The 19484-nt window shown below is 39.4% G+C and overlaps 1 protein-coding gene across 1 annotated transcript in view; it reads right to left on the bottom strand.

The window, feature by feature from the left end:
* LOC149848103 (uncharacterized) overlaps positions 1-19484 on the bottom strand; it is a 45986-nt gene continuing 26502 nt past the window's right edge. The window contains exons 8-14 of the mRNA XM_090010445.1: positions 10274-10317; positions 9514-9645; positions 9366-9443; positions 3226-3308; positions 2950-3072; positions 543-603; positions 1-472 (exon numbers count right to left, since the gene is read on the bottom strand). Of these exons, the coding sequence (XP_089866571.1) occupies positions 302-472; positions 543-603; positions 2950-3072; positions 3226-3308; positions 9366-9443; positions 9514-9645; positions 10274-10317 (692 nt within the window). The 3' untranslated portion in view covers positions 1-301. The remainder of the gene's footprint in view (positions 473-542; positions 604-2949; positions 3073-3225; positions 3309-9365; positions 9444-9513; positions 9646-10273; positions 10318-19484) is intronic.

Genomic DNA, 19484 nt, shown 5'->3' with positions numbered 1-19484 from the left:
TTCGACACAAAAATTAAGTTATACAACCTGTAAACAGTTTGCAAACATCAACTACGTTTCTACCAGACATGATGAACAGTAGCATCCGTAATTTGGTCAATTTACGCATGATATGATTGAGATGACACTACTAGGGTGACTCTGGTTCCCAGTAGGTCTGATCGAGCACGACTGAGAGCGATCATGCCCATTAGAAACAAGGTTCATTCAAGTGCACTGGACACTTTGTCAAGCAACGTTATGGGGGGTCCCATACAAAATCTGTTTTCTCACTCTAACCGTAAACCACATGATATTCTTCTCAGCTGGCAAAGGCCATCGGCTGTTTTATAGAATGAGAATTTGGCTTTTGGTCAGTTTTTTCCGCAATGGGCAGTAGTGTCTGCTTTCGGTGCATTGCACTCTCAAGATATTCCTCTATGGGCGGAAGACCGCCTTCTGATACACCGTCAGGAATCTGGCCTCTTATGATCTGCAAAAAGAATACTGTTGGTGAACCATATTAAATTTCAGTCACAAAGCCCAAGTAAACTATTTGTAACCTTCGATGCCCAGTGTCGCTCAGCTTGTTGGCAAACGTCACGAATATCTCGCCCGGACATTCTGGAGACAGACCATGAATCATTTAAGTTAGATGGCTTTCACAGGCACATCAAGGATGAAATTCATAAGTCGTATAATATTGCAAGACATGGTGACCATGTTAACTGAAAACTTTTTGTTTGATTTGATCCTTGGATAGAACTTAATGCAATTTCTAATCACTGATCAAAATGTTAATATCATTGATAACAGGATTAGACAGAAAAAGGACCCAAAAAATGAGCCAAAACAGATAATTATCACTAAATATTCAAGCTATATCATTCTACAATGTTTTTTTTTTATCCGGCTAAGTTAGTGGCTTAGCATCGGTTTCAAATTGACCATTCAGTATTAACTTCATTGTGTATAAAATGTTTTCACTGTTTTCCAAAAAAGAGAGACTGCACATTCTGGAATCTGAACAAACATTTTTGAAGAACTAGAAGAAATCTGGCATTCCAACATTCTGAACTCTTTCTTTTACCTGTTTATTTTGAATGAAACAAAGACAGAAACTAGAAATGGCATCAAGTTTAAGTTTGTTTCTAATTACGCAATTCTTTATGAGTCATCAAACGGTCCAAACCCAAAGGAAAGCAGAAAGCTCGTACATAGGCAGTGGCGTAGCTAGGATTCATGTGAGGGAGGGGGGGCAAACAGGGATGTAGCAAAAAAAAATTGGTGTGATAGTCGGGGGTTCGGGGGCAGCGCCCCCATTTTTTTTTTTTTTTTGAGATAAATTAAAAAATGGCTACAATTATTAATAAAAATCTATTTCATATGGACAAATCAAACTATTTGCTGCAGTCAGGGCTGGGCTAGGACTGGGCTTTTAAAAAAAATTTAACTGTTTCGGGAGAGCCCAGTCCTGCCCCCCCCCCCCCCCCCGAGCTCCGCCTCTGTACATAGGTATACACATCTGACCAAGTAAGCTGTCAAACTGGGCGTCAGCACAAGTCTCATTAATTCTGGGTACAAGCCTAGGCACATTACCTACCCATTGGCTCCCTCAGTGGGACAAGTTGAACCAAACCAGGCCATTTTCTAGCTACCTCAATCCAAAGAAACAAGGAAAGGTTGCCAGAATGAAGCAAAGATAGATAAACCATTTTCTGCCTAACCCCCTAAGAAAGAGGTCGCTTGATTCAAACAAACTAAAAGCAAAAGGTAGGGATATGAGAGAGAGAGAGATCTGCTATACTGTAGGGGACCATTGACCAAATGTCATGGCCATACTGATGCAAGTTCTTCCCTTCAGAAACAGATAGTGATTGGCTCCAGAAGCCATCACCATCCAAACCCTATTCTTTGCCAAAAAAGGAGAGGATGTGGGTATTGAGTCAAGGTTTTAACTTATTTTCAACAGGCCCAAGCAGCATGGTTTTAGCTGTGGGTCACCTGTGTCCAACCTGGTAAGGTATCTGGCCTGGTTCCAACTGAATTTAGGGCAGAACTTTGTCCAAGCCTGTCACAACAGTTTCATGAGTAGCTTGACACCCACCCCTACTTGAAATGTGTAGCATTAATCCTATTAGAGATGTCCTCATACCCACCAATCTTTTTTATACACTATATCCTAAACACAAATAAATTATAAGAACATTGCAATGTCTCCGGTCTTAAACCATAAATGACTTGTGTGCCTTTTCCACTGTTACTTGGATTCCATATATTTTGGTTTGTTTTCTTAAGTTTTAAACCTCACTGCTCCAAGATGTTACTACATAGTTACATTTCTCAGCATATACCTCACATGAAAGGGAAGAAAAGATTCATAGTGATTTATATTACTTGTAAAAGAAGTACTGGCTGCAACTTTTGAGAAAACATTATAATGAAGTGCTTGAGCAATATCAATGAATCATGATCTTCATGGGAGGACTGAGTATGCATAAAGTGCTTATCATCTCATTAGAAGAAGTTTGAAGAGTTTGAAGGTAAGCATAGTGGGGCAAAAGGACAAGGTGCAGAAGCTTTTAGATGAGCTTCAAGTAAGAAAGGCATCCACATCCAATAGGAAAAGTCACTGTTGCCAAGACCTGTGTAACTCCAGGAACAGCTTAAGGAAGAGGGAACATATAAACTATTCTTTGAACCATGGTTCTTTAAGTATATCAAGGACAGGTTCATCCATTGCTCATTACACAAGTGCATTTCCAGCCAACCATCATAACTCCTCAAGAGACATCACCACCCTTAATATATAGCAAAAGTCAGCAGGTAAAAATAGAGAAGTATGCAGAATTGCAGATCAACAGACTGAAGAATTACAAAACTATTCAACACTTGTAACAAAGTGAACTCTCAACATTTTAAATCTTCAGCAAGAAACTAGAGGGAAACAGAAAGCAAAAACACTCCTACCCTTCTGATATGGAGGCAAACTTGGCCAATTTGTCCTTACTCAAGTGCTTTGCATACTGTGCTATTATCTTTTGGCGGTCTTGGTGATCAGGCAAGCCAAAAGTGATGATTGAATCAAAGCGACTAAAAGAAATGAAAAAAAAGATCAACGCATGGTTTAGAACTGATTTGGTACCATCTATTGAAGAGATAAAACAGTGATTTTTAAACATCAAAATGGTAATCCATGACACTTTTTCTCAGGAGGCAGATACAAATATGAAGCCACTCATACACCTGATAAGAGCAGGGTCAAGGTCTTGCTTTCTATTTGTTGCAGCAATTACCACTACTCGCTTTTCCTGCTCAAATCCATCAATCTGCATTTACAAGGATTATCTCCCAATGTCAATTCTGGATGGAAGTCAGTCAAAGTTATCAAGTGCTATTAAATACTCCACCTTAATCTCGGAGCATATATAATCAATTAATTGAAAGAGAAATGATTGAAATGTTAGAGAACCAATGATACCTTCAATATTGATTATAGGAAAATGCTGAATTTAAACTTAACAAAAACATTTTAATCATACAGCCTTCTACTGTTGAGGATTTGAGAACCATAATACTGTTGAGACTAAGATGTTTTTAGTAAAATGTTTTCTAGTAAATAAGTTTTTCTAAACTAGAGGTTATTTGAAAGATATTCTTTAATGAGGGGCCTGGGTGTAATTTTGTTCCTCGGACTATCTCTATTTAATATAGAGATAGCCCTAATTGAATAAGTAGTTCTGTTATGTGCAGCCGTCTCTCTCTCTCTCTCTCTCTCTCTCTCTCTCTTTCTCTCTCTCTCGTCTCTCTCTCTCTTCCCCTCTATCTCTTTCTACCTAGGGTCCGGTGCCTTCATTTCTTCCGCAACATGGTATCAAAGCCTACGATCCTAGGAGCGTGATCTACTCCAGGAGCGTGACCTACATCAGGAGCGTGATCTGCTGCAACGATCTCGAACCAGGTGTGGATTTATTTTTTCAGATCTGATGACAGATCTGGCCCAGATCTGTTATCAGATCTAATGACCAACGTGGGAGTGATCTTCAGGTCTGGCAGCAGTAACCCCCTTCTCTTGATCGAGATCTGCTGGTTTTTTTTTGGATTTAGCAGCTGATAACATTGTTTACCTTCGTATGGCTATCGTGCCTCATCGACATTTGATTACCTTCGTATGGTTGGTTGTCCTTTGAAGAAATGAACTTTCTGTTTGTTAGCAGTCGTGATTTACAGCAGGGTTGTCGTGATTGCTGTGATTCTTCAAGTTTTTTTTTAATCTATTTACTGTCGTGATTTACAGTATGGAGAAATTGATGGAGATGTAAATCATAGGATAAAGGTTGGGTGGATGAAATGGAAAAGTGCTACTGGAGTGCTGTGCGATCGTAGAATGCCATTGCGGTTGAAGGGAAAGTTTTATAGGACGACTATTAGACCCGCTTTACTATATGGTACGGAATGTTGGGCTGCCAAGAGACATCATATTCAAAAAATGAGTGTAGCTGAGATGCGGATGCTTAGATGGATGTGTGGAAATACAATAAAAGATAAGATTCGGAACGAAGAGATACGTAAGAAGGTAGGTGTTGCACCCATTGAAAATAAGATGCGAGAGAATCGTTTACGGTGGTTTGGACATATTCGGCGAAGGCCTAATGATGCTCCAGTTAGAAGGTTGGAGAAATGGGAAAATATATTAGTTAAAAGAGGTCGGGGTAGGCCTAGGAAGACTTGGATGGAGATGATAGGAAAGGATATGAATGCTTTGAACCTCACCGAGGACATGGCGTTGGATAGAAATGATTGGAGGAAAAGGATTCATGTGGAAGACCCAAAATGAATTTCTTTTTTGGTTCATATCGCTGACCCCAATTGTTTTGGGATGAAGGCGTAGTTGTTGTTGTTGTACTGTCGTGATTGCACTGCTAGCGTGACTACAGCATCTATCTTTATTTTTTTTGTCGTGATCCCAAGAAACAGCAAGTTGGTTTTATCTACTGTGATGAAAATTATCAGTTGTGTTGTTGTTAAGGGAGTCTGTGTGGAGGATAGATGCTGGTCGTAGGTTCTGGTTGATGCGTGATTAACTCATATGTGTGTGCAGCTGTTCAATATTCATGTGTGTGGGCTGTTGTCCACTACTGTAGCATAAATTGCAGGCTTGACTCCCTGCAGTTGCCGTCGTGAATTCCTTTTGGCTTGTTGATAAATACGCAGCTATCGTGAATATCTTTATCTATGTTGATAAGTACAAGTGTTGTGCAGAAGTCGTGAAATTGATTTTTTCTGTCATGAGGCGTGATTCCCTGATGTACTGAAAAATATTCTGTTTGTGGGAACCGTGTCTTTTGAAGTGGGATTCTGTGTTGGGCACTGTGGTATCACACTCTAAGTCGTGTGTTGGGTGCTGCTACTGGTTGTCGTAGTGGCGAATGTGTGATGATAACACACTCTAAGTCGTGTTGGATGTGTGATCTTGATTTACAGCCTATAGTCATCCTTGGTTGAGGTGAAAGGTTTTGGTCAAGTGTCTTTAAAATTATATTTGGAGTTTGGATCTGAACAGTCGAAGGTCGTGTTTCTCAGATTTCATTGGTGAAGTCAAAACTTGATACAGTCAGGCTTGTTGTTGATTGTGGGTATGCGCGTATGGTTGCTCTTGCATTTTGTGAATCAAGCCCATTAGTTTATATTATGGCACAAGTGATTAAATCAGATGCAGATTCCTCCAATGATTGTGTAACTCTTAGCAGGGCTGAATATGACGAGCTCCTTGCTTTACTATCATCCAATTCAAAGTCTTCTGTTGCGGAGGTTGTGTGCTCGGCAGGTGATGGCCTATCTACTCAAGGTGGTAGGTGGGTCATTGATTCTGGAGCCTCTGGTCACTTGTGCGGAAACTCGAGCAATTTTTTGAGTTTAAAACCTGTGACAGGTCAGAAAGGGGTACGTCTTGCTGATGGCAGCTCTTCCCCAATTGTAGGGCAGGGAAACATGTCTATTACCCCTACTCTTCAATTGTCACATGTTCTTCATGCTCCTTCGTTTCCACAGAATTTATTACCAGTCAGTCGAATGACAAAAGAGTTGAATTGTAGAGTGATTTTTGATCCTATGGGATGCACCTTTCAGGACTTGCTGACGGGGAGAAGGATTGGTGGTGGCTATGAGGAAGGTGGTCTGTATTACCTTCACCAATCAGAGGTTTCGGCCCACTCTGCTGTTACATCATCCTCAAGTCCTCTATTGTGGCATCATCGTTTGGGTCACCTTCCCGTGACAAAACTTCGTCGTGTCATTCCTCATATACCTCCCTCAGTTTCTTTTCAGTGTGAAACATGTCAATTGGGAAAACATTGTCGAAGCTCTTTTCCCTCCAGTCAGAGTCCATCAAGTCAAGGATTGTTTAATCTTCTTCATGTAGATGTGTGGGGTCCGAGTAGGATTCCGAATAGGTCTCAATGTCGTTATTATCTAGTTATTGTTGATGACTTCTCGAGACTATCGTGGGTGTTCATGTTAAAAGATCGGTCTCAAGGTCCTGTCATTCTTAAATCTTTAATTGCAGAGATAAAAACTCAATTTGACATATGTGTTAAAATTATTCGCACCGATAATGCTCTTGAGTTCAAATCCAAAGACTTACTTCAATTCTACTCTGGTAATGGGATTCAACCTCAATTTACATGTCCCCATACCTCCCAGCAAAATGGGGTGGCTGAGAGGAAACATAGACAAATCCTTAATGTTGCTCGGTGTCTTATGATTCAATCCAATATGCCTGCTACATACTGGGGCGATGCGGTTTTGACAGCCGAGTTTCTTATAAATCGCATGTCGTCCAGTTCTGTAGAAGACCAGATCCCAATTCAAATTCTCCATCCAGAGGCTCCTCTCTTTCCTATCCCCCCTAAAGTTTTTGGATGTGTGTGTTTTGTGCATAAGCTGGGTCCTGATCGAGATAAACTTGTTGCGCAGTCTATTAAATGTGTTTTCCTTGGGTATCCTAAAAACCAAAAAGGATATCGTTGCTATGACCCTATATCTCATAAAGAGTATGTCAGTGCGGACGTTACCTTCTTTGAGTCTATTCCTTATTTTTCGAGTACTACTCCAAGGTTACAAGAGAGTCAGGGTGATGTTTTTCCTCTGCCAATTCCCCCTTTTCCTTTAGAGTCGTTCACTCCAAAGCCTGTGGCTCCATCCTCTGGGGAGTCTCGATACAGAAACCCACCTATAGTGTATACTCACAGGTTACCACCTACCTCCATGCCCCCATTATCTTCTTCTCCTGAGGCCAGTATCACTGAGCATACTGAAGTTTCTGCTACTGATGAGGATCTTCCTATTGCTCTGCGAAAAGGGAAAAGACAGTGCACCCTTCATCCCATTTCTCAGTTTGTTTCTGAAGTTAATCTTGGGGCTTCTATGAAGAAGTTTATCTCGGCTTTGTCTGCCTCCTCTGTTCCGCTTCATCACAGTCAGGCTCTATTCGACCCCAAATGGATGCAGGCTATGAAGGATGAGATGGATGCCCTATGTTCCAGGGGCACTTGGGATTTGGTGGATCCTCCAACTGATGCAGATATTGTTGGCTGCAAATGGGTATATACCATTAAATATAACTTGGATGGGTCAATTGAACGGTACAAAGCACGGTTGGTTGCAAAAGGGTATACTCAGACTTATGGTGTTGACTTTTTTGAAACTTTCTCCCCAGTTGATCGACTTGGCACGATTCGTCTTGTTCTTTCTGTTGCTGTGCACCATGGATGGCCCTTGTTTCAGTTGGATGTCAAGAATGCCTTCTTGTATGGGGATTTGCATGAAACTGTCTACATGCAACAACCCCCAGGCTTCGAGGTTCAGGGGGAGTGTAAGAAGGTGTGCAAGTTGAAGAAGGCTATTTATGGCCTGAAGCAGAGCCCTCGGGCATGGTTTCACAAATTATTTGAGGTAATGTCGAATTTTGGATTTGTCAGGTCAGCTTCAGATCACTCATTGTTTATCAAGAAAACCAATGCTGGAATTGTTGTTATGGTGGTATATGTCGATGACATCATATTAACAGGGAGCAGTGCCCAAGATATTTCTGCCACAAAAGATCATCTTCAGAAACACTTTGTTACTAAAGATCTTGGTCACCTTCGATATTTTCTGGGTATCGAAGTTGCAAGAAACAAAGAGGGCTTAGTGTTGTCTCAAAGAAAGTATGTGTTGGACTTATTAAAAGAGACTGGAATGCTAGGAGCCAAGCCAGCTAATATTTCAATGGATCCCAAAACTCACATGTTCGATGAGAAGTCTGAGTATGTAGACAGTGCCAGCTTTAGATCCTTGGTGGGTAAGTTACTATATGTGACTGTTACTAGACCTGACATTTCATTAGCTGTGAGTAAAATCAGTCAGTTTATGGACAAACCTGCAAAAGTTCACTGGGATGCAGCTATGATGGTTATTCGGTACTTAAAGGCATCTCCTGGTAAAGGTCTGTTGTTTAAACGAAATCCATCTTTGGACGTTGTTGCTTACACTGACGCGGATTATGCAGGATCTGTTGAAGATAGGAAGTCAACATCTGGATTTTGTGTGTTTGTGGGAGGAAATCTTGTTACCTGGAGGAGTAAAAAACAAACTGTTGTAGCCAGGTCGAGTGCTGAATCTGAATACCGAGCAATGGCCCAGACTGCAGCTGAGATTATGTGGGTAAAGTCAGTCTTGACCGAGCTTCAGGAGAAAGTATCCCTACCTATATTGATGATGTGTGACAATAGGGCTGCTACATATATTGCCAACAATCCAGTGTTTCATGAAAGGACTAAACATATTGAAGTTGACTGTCACTATGTTCACGACTTGGTTCAGGCTGGGTATATCTGCACCGATCATGTATCTTCCAAAGATCAAGTAGCTGATGTTTTTACCAAAGCCCTGGCGAGACCAAATTTCTCAAAGTGTTGTGACAAGCTGAGCATGATTGATATCTATGCTCCAGCTTGAGGGGGAGTGTTGAGACTAAGATGTTTTTAGTAAAATGTTTTTTAGTAAATAAGTTTTTCTAAACTAGAGGTTATTTGAAAGATATTCTTTAATGAGGGACCTGGGTGTAATTTTGTTCCTTGGACTATCTCTATTTAATATAGAGATTAGCCCTAATTGAATTAGTTCTATTATGTGCAGCCGTCTCTCTCTCTCTCTCTCTCTCTCTCTCTCTCTCTCTCTCTCTCTCTCTCTCTCTCTCTCTCTCTCTCTCTCTCTCTCTCTTCCCCTCTATCTCTTTCTACCTAGGGTTCGGTGCCTTCATTTCTTCCGCAACAAATACAATGGCATTGCTAGGAGAAAATGAGTTTTAAAGGGAAATGAAACAGTTTAATACTATGCTTGAATACCTGTCGCAGTAACACTGATAAAATCCTTCGAGTAGCCTCATGCATTTCACTATCACGAGTTGCAGCAAAAGAATCAACCTGGAAATATAAAATACAAAATTAAAACTATAAAGCCCATTCAAGAGAATGTTGAAGTAGCAAACATTACCTCATCCAAGAAAATGATAGCACCAGCAGAGAGCTCATTAGCAAGAGTGAACACAGTTCCCAACAAACGCTCGCTTTCACCATAGTATTTTGACATCACTGCCTCAAGAGGAACATATAATAAAGGGACACTCTGGCATTGGAAAACAAAATTTCATATTTTAGAATGCTTCAGTTCGAAATTGAAACAAACTGAAAAGGACGAGTTAGATTTGTGTGCTAAATCAGTGAATTGCTTCAGAATAGGTACAATGCACTGGATCCAACACTGACCACCAAAAAAGTCCAGAAGCAGGCACCAATCACTATCACAATACACGGATGATGTAACTTATCTAGTTTTTGCTAATTATTTCATGGCATTCCACGAAATAAGTCAATGTTTCAAGCAAGCAGTATTGTCAAACAATAATTGATACACAAAACAATTGAAGACCTGATAATGACCAAAGCATTGTCCAAACAAAAACAGCCAAGGTACATGGCTAATTTATACAACTGAGGATTATGCAGTATGCCCAACCACTCAACTCTATAAGAGAAGCATCTCGCATCAGATGAAAACCCTACATTAAAAAGCAAGCAAATCCCAGACAATATGGTTATTCAGTATGCTCAAACACCCTAGAAGAGACATTTCACAGTAAATGAAAACCCAAAGGAATCCAAAGCTCTATACATTGAAAAGAAAATATTGAATATTAAACATAACAAGAAGAAATAATAATTAAATATGAATTATAAACTTATAAAGAACGCACCGCTTGATTAGCAATTACCCGAGCACAAGATGTCTTCCCTGTCCCTAGAATACACAATGGCAGCTTATGTAAATACAAATTGCCCAAAAGCCTTAGCAAAGATGTTAAATTAGAAACAACAATCAGAGCAAAATGTCCTTCACAAAGGAATTAGCAAAAAGATGAGCATTGCAAATTTGACACAGTATTTTTCTCTTTATAAACATCATATACATAAACAGAGGTAAAAAATGATGTATGATAGAATAAAAGTAGAGAGCAATAGAACGGAAGCTGGAGGTTAGCAATGCTCCTGTCAATAACCCAGATTTGTCTTATCATTTAATAAATATGCCAAGCTTGAGCACTTTGAGCGAGTTTAGTTACATAAGTCTGTGTTGAGCTTGAGATAGGAAAATTCAAATCTCAATAAGCCCATTTAAGTTTTAAGCAAAAAGTAGTAGTATCCTCATACAGAATATACGCCACTTATATATGTTAGAATATGGGTGCTCCTTATATAAATAACTATATATATAGGTATATTTTTGTGACTAATATATTTTTACCCTCCAGGGGCATTTTGGTCTTTTGACCCTTGTAATAGGAACCGCCCATTAGGGGCTGAACTTTTATCTTGTTTTTATTTATTTATTTATTTTTGACCTTTGTTATATTGTCAAGGGCATTATTGCCCTTGACAATATAACCACAATATAGCCAACGGCTAGATTTCTAGCTGTTGGGGAGCCCTCAACAGCTATATTGGGAGCTCCTCACTCTCTCTTTTGTGTATAAATATGGGACCTTGAGTTCCTTGTATCCTATGCATTTTGTGTGCATTTGTTCATCAATAAAGAATATTTTTTTTTATGTTTGAGTGTTTTTTATTAGCCGTTAAGTGGCTTTTGTGTTTTATACCTCTTTGAGGATTTTCTTTGTGCCTCTTGTATGAGGTGTGGAGAGGCTTCTTGATTTCATTACATGTTATCAAAGCCATCACAATTTTGGTCTTGGTGAAGCTTGTTCGTGTCGACGTAAGATCATGGATCGTGTGATCATGGACTCGTGGTGTTCAAAAGAACTTTGCTTTCATCCTCTTCTTTTTCCACTCTATCTTTCTCTCTTTTTCTTCTTGTATCTATGGAGGATGAATGAGAAGTGATTGTCGAGGTTCAATGACACACACTAATGTGATGTGGGCATCCATAGTAAAGCATAAAATTTGAGAAAAAAGTTTATAGGGCTTGATAAACGGATCCGAGAAAGAACCAAAATTCGTGCTCATCAAGAATGAAAACGGCAAAAAATTAGTGCTTTAAGGAGAAGAAATGAACAAAGTCATTGCCGCAAAATTTAAGTTTGCTAGTGATGCTTGAAAGTGCCTCGGATGTAGCACATGTATGTAACCTTTAAAAAAATTGAGGACTATGACCCAAGGAGACATGAGCATAAGAGAATATTACAATGCTCTTTCTCTCATTTGGGATGAATTAACTCTCTTAGAAGAGTTCCATGAAAAACAAATCAAGATGGAACATTTTTAGCATTTTGTAAATGGGCTTAGACCCGAATTTGAATGGACTAAATTGACCATTTTTTATAGAGGAGTTGTTCCTTCCATAGTTGAAACTCTAGAAGAACTAACTATGGAATAATAGATTTAAAAAACTCTTCTCTAGCAAAGATGAGGAATCGGTGCTTGCTATGTCAAGACCCGAAAATCACACAAGAACTTACAAGCCTCCTCACTTTGTAAAAAGCTCAAATGACTATGGAAGAAGCCCAAATGACTATGAATACAAGAAAAGTGGTAAGATAATATGCCCCTTTTGCAATGAGTCGGGTCATATCAAGCCTTATTGCCTAAAGATGAGAAGAAAAGATCGAAGAGATGAAAAGAAAGTGGCCTCTATGGGACCATCTAGCAAGAAGGGTGTTGTAGATGAAGGCTCCAAAAATGTGTCCCTTGCTCAACTCATGGAGGTTCTTCAATCACTATTCAAGGTTCAAGGTTCTTCTCTTTCCGGTGTGGTCGCCTCAACATGCATGAACCCCCGGTCAGAATTCCTGGATTCTTGATTCCGATGCTTCTTTCCATACGACTCCCAATGAGTTTATACTACCAAATGTCACATTAACCCCAACGATTCTTATGTTTCAACCGCCGATGGAATATCTTTGAAAATCAAAAGCTTTAGAACTTTGAAAAATTCTTCTAAAATTAACCAAACTTTTTATGTCCCAAACATTAGAGTAGTTCATAAACTAAATTTAAATCTTCTATCCATTTCTCAAATTACTGACCATGGATGTAAGGTCACATTTTCATCTAATGATTGTTTGGTACAAAATCTCTACTACATGGACAATTTAGAACTATTCAATCAAGATTTTTGTAATTTTGTTGAAAAGAAAGATATTAAAAATTGGCATAGGAGATTAGGACATCAAATATGTCGAAAATGTATTTATTTCATTTTCTTGAAAATTATAATGAAAGGAATTTGATTTGTAAAGATTGTATTCTCAAAAAAATAAAATCTTTACCTTTTGGACCTAGCCATTTTATATCTAAAGAACCATTTGAGTTAATACATGTGGATGTATGGGGACGACACCAATTATGTATAAAGAAAGAGTTTCTTATTATGTTATATTTGTTGATGATTATAGTAGGCACACATGAATTTATTTTCTTAAACGCAAATCCAAAGTATTTGATTGTTTTCAAATTTTTCATAGATATGTAAAAAATCAATTTAAAGCCTTCATTAAAATATTTAGATCTAATTCCAGAGGAGAATTTCTATCAAATGATTTTAAAAACTACCATGATCAACAAGGGATTATTCATCAAAGATCTTGCCCCTACACCCCACAACAAAATGGGTTAGCCAAAAGAAAGCATCGGCACATTATTGAAACCACTTGGACTCTTCTAATATCTAAGAATGTTCCTAAAAGGTTTTGAGCCGAAGCCGCTCTTACGGCGGTCTATTTAATTAATAGAATACTTGCTACAACTCTTGAAAATATTTCTCTTATTGAAAATTATTTAAAATCTCTCCTGATTATAAAAGATTGAGAAACTTTGGTTGTAAATGTTTTGTCCTTTCTAACAAAAATGATAAGCTTTCTACCAAAGTCATTCCTTGTGTTTTCTTAGGCTATGCCAAAAACCAAAAAGGATTTAGGTGTTATGATATTGAAAATGACAAACTTTATGTTTCAAGAAATGTAAGTTTTCTTAAAAGGGAAAATGGTTTGGGAAAAATTGAGTACTCATTTTTGTTCGATTTAGTGCACCATAATGTTGTTGAGCATGATATTATTGATAATTATGCAAATGAAAATGATGATATTCATGATATGCATGAGAGTGACAATGATGACACTCGTAATGCTCATGAAAGTGATATTCCTATTGTTGAACCTCACAATGAAATACAAATGTATTCACGTGGTACTCAACACCATCCACCATGCGCATTAGAGAGGTATTCCCAAAACTAAGGCATAGATCAATCTAGTGTTAGAAGATTTACGATAATATCTCAAGCACCTAGTAGGTTCATATCCTACGAGTAATTCAAACCCAACTATAGAGCTTGTCTTATGGTCATTCACTCCTATGGCGAACCATCCTCCAATAGTGAAGCCAGAAATCATCATGAATAGATTGAAGCCATGAATAATGAATTAGAAGCTTTAGAAAAGGCTAAAACCCGAGATATTCCATCCTTACTTATAGGAAAGAAAACCATAGGGTGTAGATGGGTGTACAAAATCAAAACCAAAAGAGATGGAACACTAGAAAGATACAAAGTTAGGCTACTAGCTAAAGGGTTTAGTCAAGAATATGAAATAGACTGAGGAAAACTTTGCCCCAGTAGCTATGATGACCACGGTTTGAACTCTAATCATACAGCATCTGTTCGAAAATGGCTCATCTTTCAAATGAATGTTAAAAATATTTTTATTAATATAACCCTAAATTAAGAAGTTTATATGGAAGCTCCTCCTGGGTTAGGTTTGGCATATGGGAAAGTTCTTCATCTGCAAAAGACTTTGTAAGGTCTAAAGCAAGCTCCTAAGACTTGGTATGATCGTTTTAGCAATGTGATGGTTCAACTCAGATTTAGATCTTATTTCATTGATATTGCATTGTTTGATAAGTCTTTTGATGCAAGTATAATTATTTTACTCCTCTATGTGGATGATATGATTATCACATGAGTTGATAAACAGGGAGTTAGTCATATCAAAGATATTCTCAAAAACAACTTTGATATTGTAGATCTTGGTTTTCTTAGATATTTTCTGAGGAATTGAAGTTGCTTATCACCTCATGGGTATTTTTTATCTCAGATTAAGTACTAAGTATGCAACAGAGATAACTGAAAGGTTAGGTCTTACTGATGAAAAGAAAGTCGACACACTAGAGGTCATCAATGCAAAAATGAAGTGTTAAGATGTGCTTCTAATATATATATATATATATATATATATATATATAAACCGAAATACCCATTAGGGGTATTTCAATCATTTTACCTTGTAATAGAAGTCAACCCATTAGGGGCTGACTATATATTTTTTATTTTTTATTTTTTGTATTTTGTCTTTTTGATATAACCGATTGGAACAGCTAGTTGGGCTGCTCCCTATCTCTCTCACTTGTTATAAATAGGGCCTTAAGCTCTTATATATTTTCAATCTCTGTCACATAGGTGCGGGTGCAGGTGCGGCGATGCGGCACTTTAAAAAAACTTAGGTGTAGGGGTGTGGGAGGGTATATATATCGGCTTGACCAGACCCGCACCCGAGTCGCATCGTGTCGACGTGGGTGCGGCACCCTGTTGGCTGAATCCTTGTGACAGTTTTCAATGTTTTCTTATGCATTTGTGTAATACAAAAGCATTTATTTTATTCTATTCCCTTATGTAAATGGTGTGGATTGATCAATTGGTGTTCTTTATGGGTTGGTTGTATTCTTGTAAGCCCATAAGAGACACTTGTTTGCTTTTGTTCTTATTTCATTACATGGTATCAGAGCTTTGCTGCTTTTGGGTTGTGATTCATTCGGAAAGGTCAAAAAGAGGATCACGAGATTTGTGGAGTATTGGTTCATGGGATCATTGCATTGAAAAGCGCACCATCAAAGTTCTCTTCATCAAAATTCTTGTTACATTTATTTTTTTATCTCTCTCTCTCATTATTATAAAAATGGAGTATGAAAGATAAGTGATTGTCTCCATTCTCGTGAGGCTCAATGATACTAACTATGTGAAGTGGGCATCTATAGTAAAACATAAAATATGAGAAAAAGGTCTATGGGTTTGGTTTATGGCACCGAAATAAAGCCTGAACTTATACTTACTAAGATGAAAAATAGAAAATAAGTGGCTTACTCACCTCATGGTTATTTGTTATCGTAGACTAAGTATGCAGCAGAGATCATCGAACGATCAAGACTCTCAAATGAAAAACAAGTTGATACTCTAGAGGTCATCAATGCAAAGATGAAGAAACGTGATGGAGAATCTCTGAAGGATCAAACTCCATATAAACAAATGATTAGAGCCTTGTCTCATCTCTCTATTACTCGTCCTGATATTTTCATAATATTCATTCTGTTAGTCAATTTCAACATGCTCCCACTACAGTACATATGAGTGTTGTAATGGGAATTATTATATATATTAGAAATTCTATTAATTATGGGTTGTTTTTTCATGCTCTTTCCCGTTAGAAGTTATTGCACATTCTGATTTTGATTGGAGAGGGGATGTTAATGATAGATGCTCAACCACTGGTTCATGTGTTTTTGTAGGTGATTCTCTAATTTCATGGAGATGCAAAAAGCAGCAGGTGTCCCTCTCTTCCACTGAAGCAGAGTATCATCCCATGACGACAACTACGTTTGAATTAGTATGGTTGAGACAATTGCTAGAAGATTTGGGAGTTCACATTGCACAACCCTGGAGATTATGTTGTGACAACAAGAGCGCAATATACATTTCAAGCAATCATGAATTCCATAAAATGACCAAACATATTGAAATGGATTGTCACTACGTTCGTGAGGAATTTCTGAAGAAGACCATCGTGTTGCCTTATGTTTCATCTGAATAACAACTGGCGGATTTCTTCACTAAAGTGCTCTCATCACCTAGATTTCACTTTCTACTTAGCAAACTCTCGGTTGTTATGCCGTGAGTTTGAGAGGGGTGTTAAGATGTACTTCTAATATATATATTTATATGTATATATAGATATATAGATATATCTATATGTATGTTCATATGTATGTAAACCGAAATACCCATTAGCGATATTTTGGTCATTTTAACTTGTAATAGAAGTCAACCCATTAGGGGCTTACTATATAATTTTTATTTTTTTATATTTTTTCTTTTTGATGTAATCGATTGGGACAGCTCCAACTAGATGTTGGAACTACTCTCATTGGTCACAAATGTGACCATTAGAAGCAGCCCAACAACTATCTCTCTCACTTGTTATAAATAGGGCTTTATGCCCTTGTACATTTTCAATGCGCATTTGTGTCATACAAAAGCATCTATTTTATTCTCTTGATCCTTGTGCGGATGGTCTGAATTGATTAATTGGTGTTCTTTGTGGGTTGGTTGTGTTCTTGTAAGCCCATAAGAGACACATGTTTGCTTTTGTTCTTATTTCATTACAGGAAGATGATGATGAACCTCCAAAAGATCCAACTACATATCGCCAAATGATTGTGCCCTAACCTACCTTTCTATTACTCGTTCTGATATTATAACGACCCTAACTCATACTCGTCAAAAAGTGAAACTTTTTTTAAGCATTTGTTAAAACATTACCAGAGACCGAGGCTTTTACAGTCATAACCAATCAACAACCACAAGGGATCTTACACTACCATCATCCAAACCAATTTTATTAATTAAAAGCATAAATTCTGATAACATATGCAAATGAATATAAATAAATCAAAAAGTGGAACCACTCTATCTGTAAAACCCTTGGAAAAAATTTGTTGGACCCGGGTCGAATCCAGATTTGGACCTGACCTGAATCCAAAAGGAGACAGGCGGTCGGGCACCACCTCACAGCTTACTGCCTGCGTGTTTTAAAGATAAAACACGCAGGAGGAGGGACAACCGGCGAGCCACTCCCCCACGCTTCGACCACCACCTTCCACCTGGCAACGATCGTCGCTCCCCCTCTCGCTCGTCTGCCAACGCACGTCGGCTACCTTCCCTCCGATGACCTCGAGGTACGCTCCCCTTGTCCTTCTTCTCATTTTCTTTATGTCTCTCTCTCCCTGCACCCTCGTTGTTCATGGGAGGGGTCGAGCCCCCTCCCTGTGCCCTTTTCTCTCTTTAGGCAGGGGCATCGCCCCTGCCTCCGCTGTTTTTCGACAGGCAGGGGCAAGGCCCCCTGCCTCCCTCTTCTCTAGTGTCAGGCAGGGGCTTCGCCCCCTACCTGTTGGCGCATTCATCAGGCAAGGGCCAAGCCCCTGCCTCTTTGCATGTTTCTCAGGCAGGGGCAAAGCCCCCTGCCTCCCCTTTGTTGTTGACAGGCAGGGGCTTTGCCCCTGCCTCTCTTCTACTTTGTCAGGCAGGGGCGCAGCCCTACCTGCCCTCGTTTTCTGAGGGCAGGGGTGCAACCCCCTGCCTCCTCGTAGTTTGCTGACAGCAGGTCAGCAGGGGCTCGTAACCCCTGCCCTTGCTTCTTGTGCTTATAGCAGGTGCGCAAGGGCCCGATGCCCCTGCCTTTGCTTCATTCACGTCAGGACAGCGGCAGTGCCCCTGACCTTCTATTTTTGGCATTAGCTTGCTAAGATCGTCGTTTTTGCAGCTCGTACGACGGATATTGCTCGCGTCCCGCGACCCGAGCCGTCCATCGCTTACACCCGCAGACGCCAGCAATCTTGCAACTCCCCAAGGTAGGGGAAGATTGCACGGAGGACTTGGACAATTGAATTGAGTTCAATTAACTAAAAAGGATAATTAAATAAATATATATGCATATATATATATATATATATATTTATACGAGTATGTATTTAACTCAAGGATGCGTTTTCACGATCCTTGTCCTTTACTTTCAGTCATGTCTTTCCTTTGTCGTCGCGCTTTGCGCCTATGCTTGCTCACACATTCCTGTTTCGGCCTTTACTTTGTCGTCGCGCTTTGCGCCCAAGCTTTGCGTTTGCACTCCTGCTTTCAGTCTTTACTTTGCCGTCGCGCTTTGCGCCCAGGCTCCTGCTTTTGTAAATGTTTCGTTAATGCCTTGTCACTGCAGATGACGCTCAAGTCTTCGCTCATTGCATGTTCAATAAGGCATCCTCGTGGAGGATGCAAGAGGCATTTACCGCTCTCCCTCTTGTGACAAGAGTTGAGTCGAGAGCTTAGCGATACATCCTCGTCTAAGGAGAGGGATCCTGGCTTTTCGAGCGAGCAGTCCTGCAAAGTTGACTTGAGTGAAGTTCTTGGCGGGGATTCTGTTGAGAAACCTGTATCCCGTCTATCGAGGCTGGTATCGAGTCATGCGAGTCATGTAGCTACCACGATAGCGGGTGAGATTCTAGAAAATCGTATGCTGAATGTTGGCACATGTTGTTGGTTGTTTCGAAAGATAGAGAATGTCAAAAGCAGAGCTTCAGAAACATTACATTTTTGTGAAACACTTTTATTGAGGCTCCTATTGAGTAGCTATACCCCTTTCATCCTAGAGTACTTGTAGTCGTGCACTACATGCTAGTACTGCGATGATCGGATGAGACGGTCGTGCAACCTCGAATAGTGCTAAATGCACAATGCTGTAATCACATAAAATTGTGACTATTCGCCTTTACAGGCAAGATGCTCGAGTGGTTTAAAGACCACAGCATTAGAATGAGTCGTTAGTTAAGCAACCCCTAACACACTCATTCGCTTCTTGTTGTCTGTCAAGGGAGAGGATAGAGCGGTACAAAACTCCAATGGACAGGTTGTTAACAACCACCCCACGGGCAAAGATCTGGCCTCCCTAGTCATTGGAGTTAGGAAAAGAGACTACCAAACATTATCCTAGGTGGTAGATCCCATTGACTTCTGCAAAAGTTGGATGCATACGTGGCACTGCTTACCTGCCTTTGGGGAATTCTCTATCGGCTGAAAGTTGTCCCTTTAGAAGCGGACTCAACTAGCTATTCGGGTTATTGAAAATACATACAATAACA

This window comes from Nuphar pumila, chromosome 1, assembly GCF_984573655.1.
Source record: "Nuphar pumila chromosome 1, dmNupPumi1.hap1.1, whole genome shotgun sequence".
Lineage (NCBI taxonomy): Eukaryota > Viridiplantae > Streptophyta > Magnoliopsida > Nymphaeales > Nymphaeaceae > Nuphar > Nuphar pumila.
The sequence above is the reverse complement of the archived record's forward strand: the minus strand, read 5'-3'. Positions and strand labels throughout refer to the sequence as shown.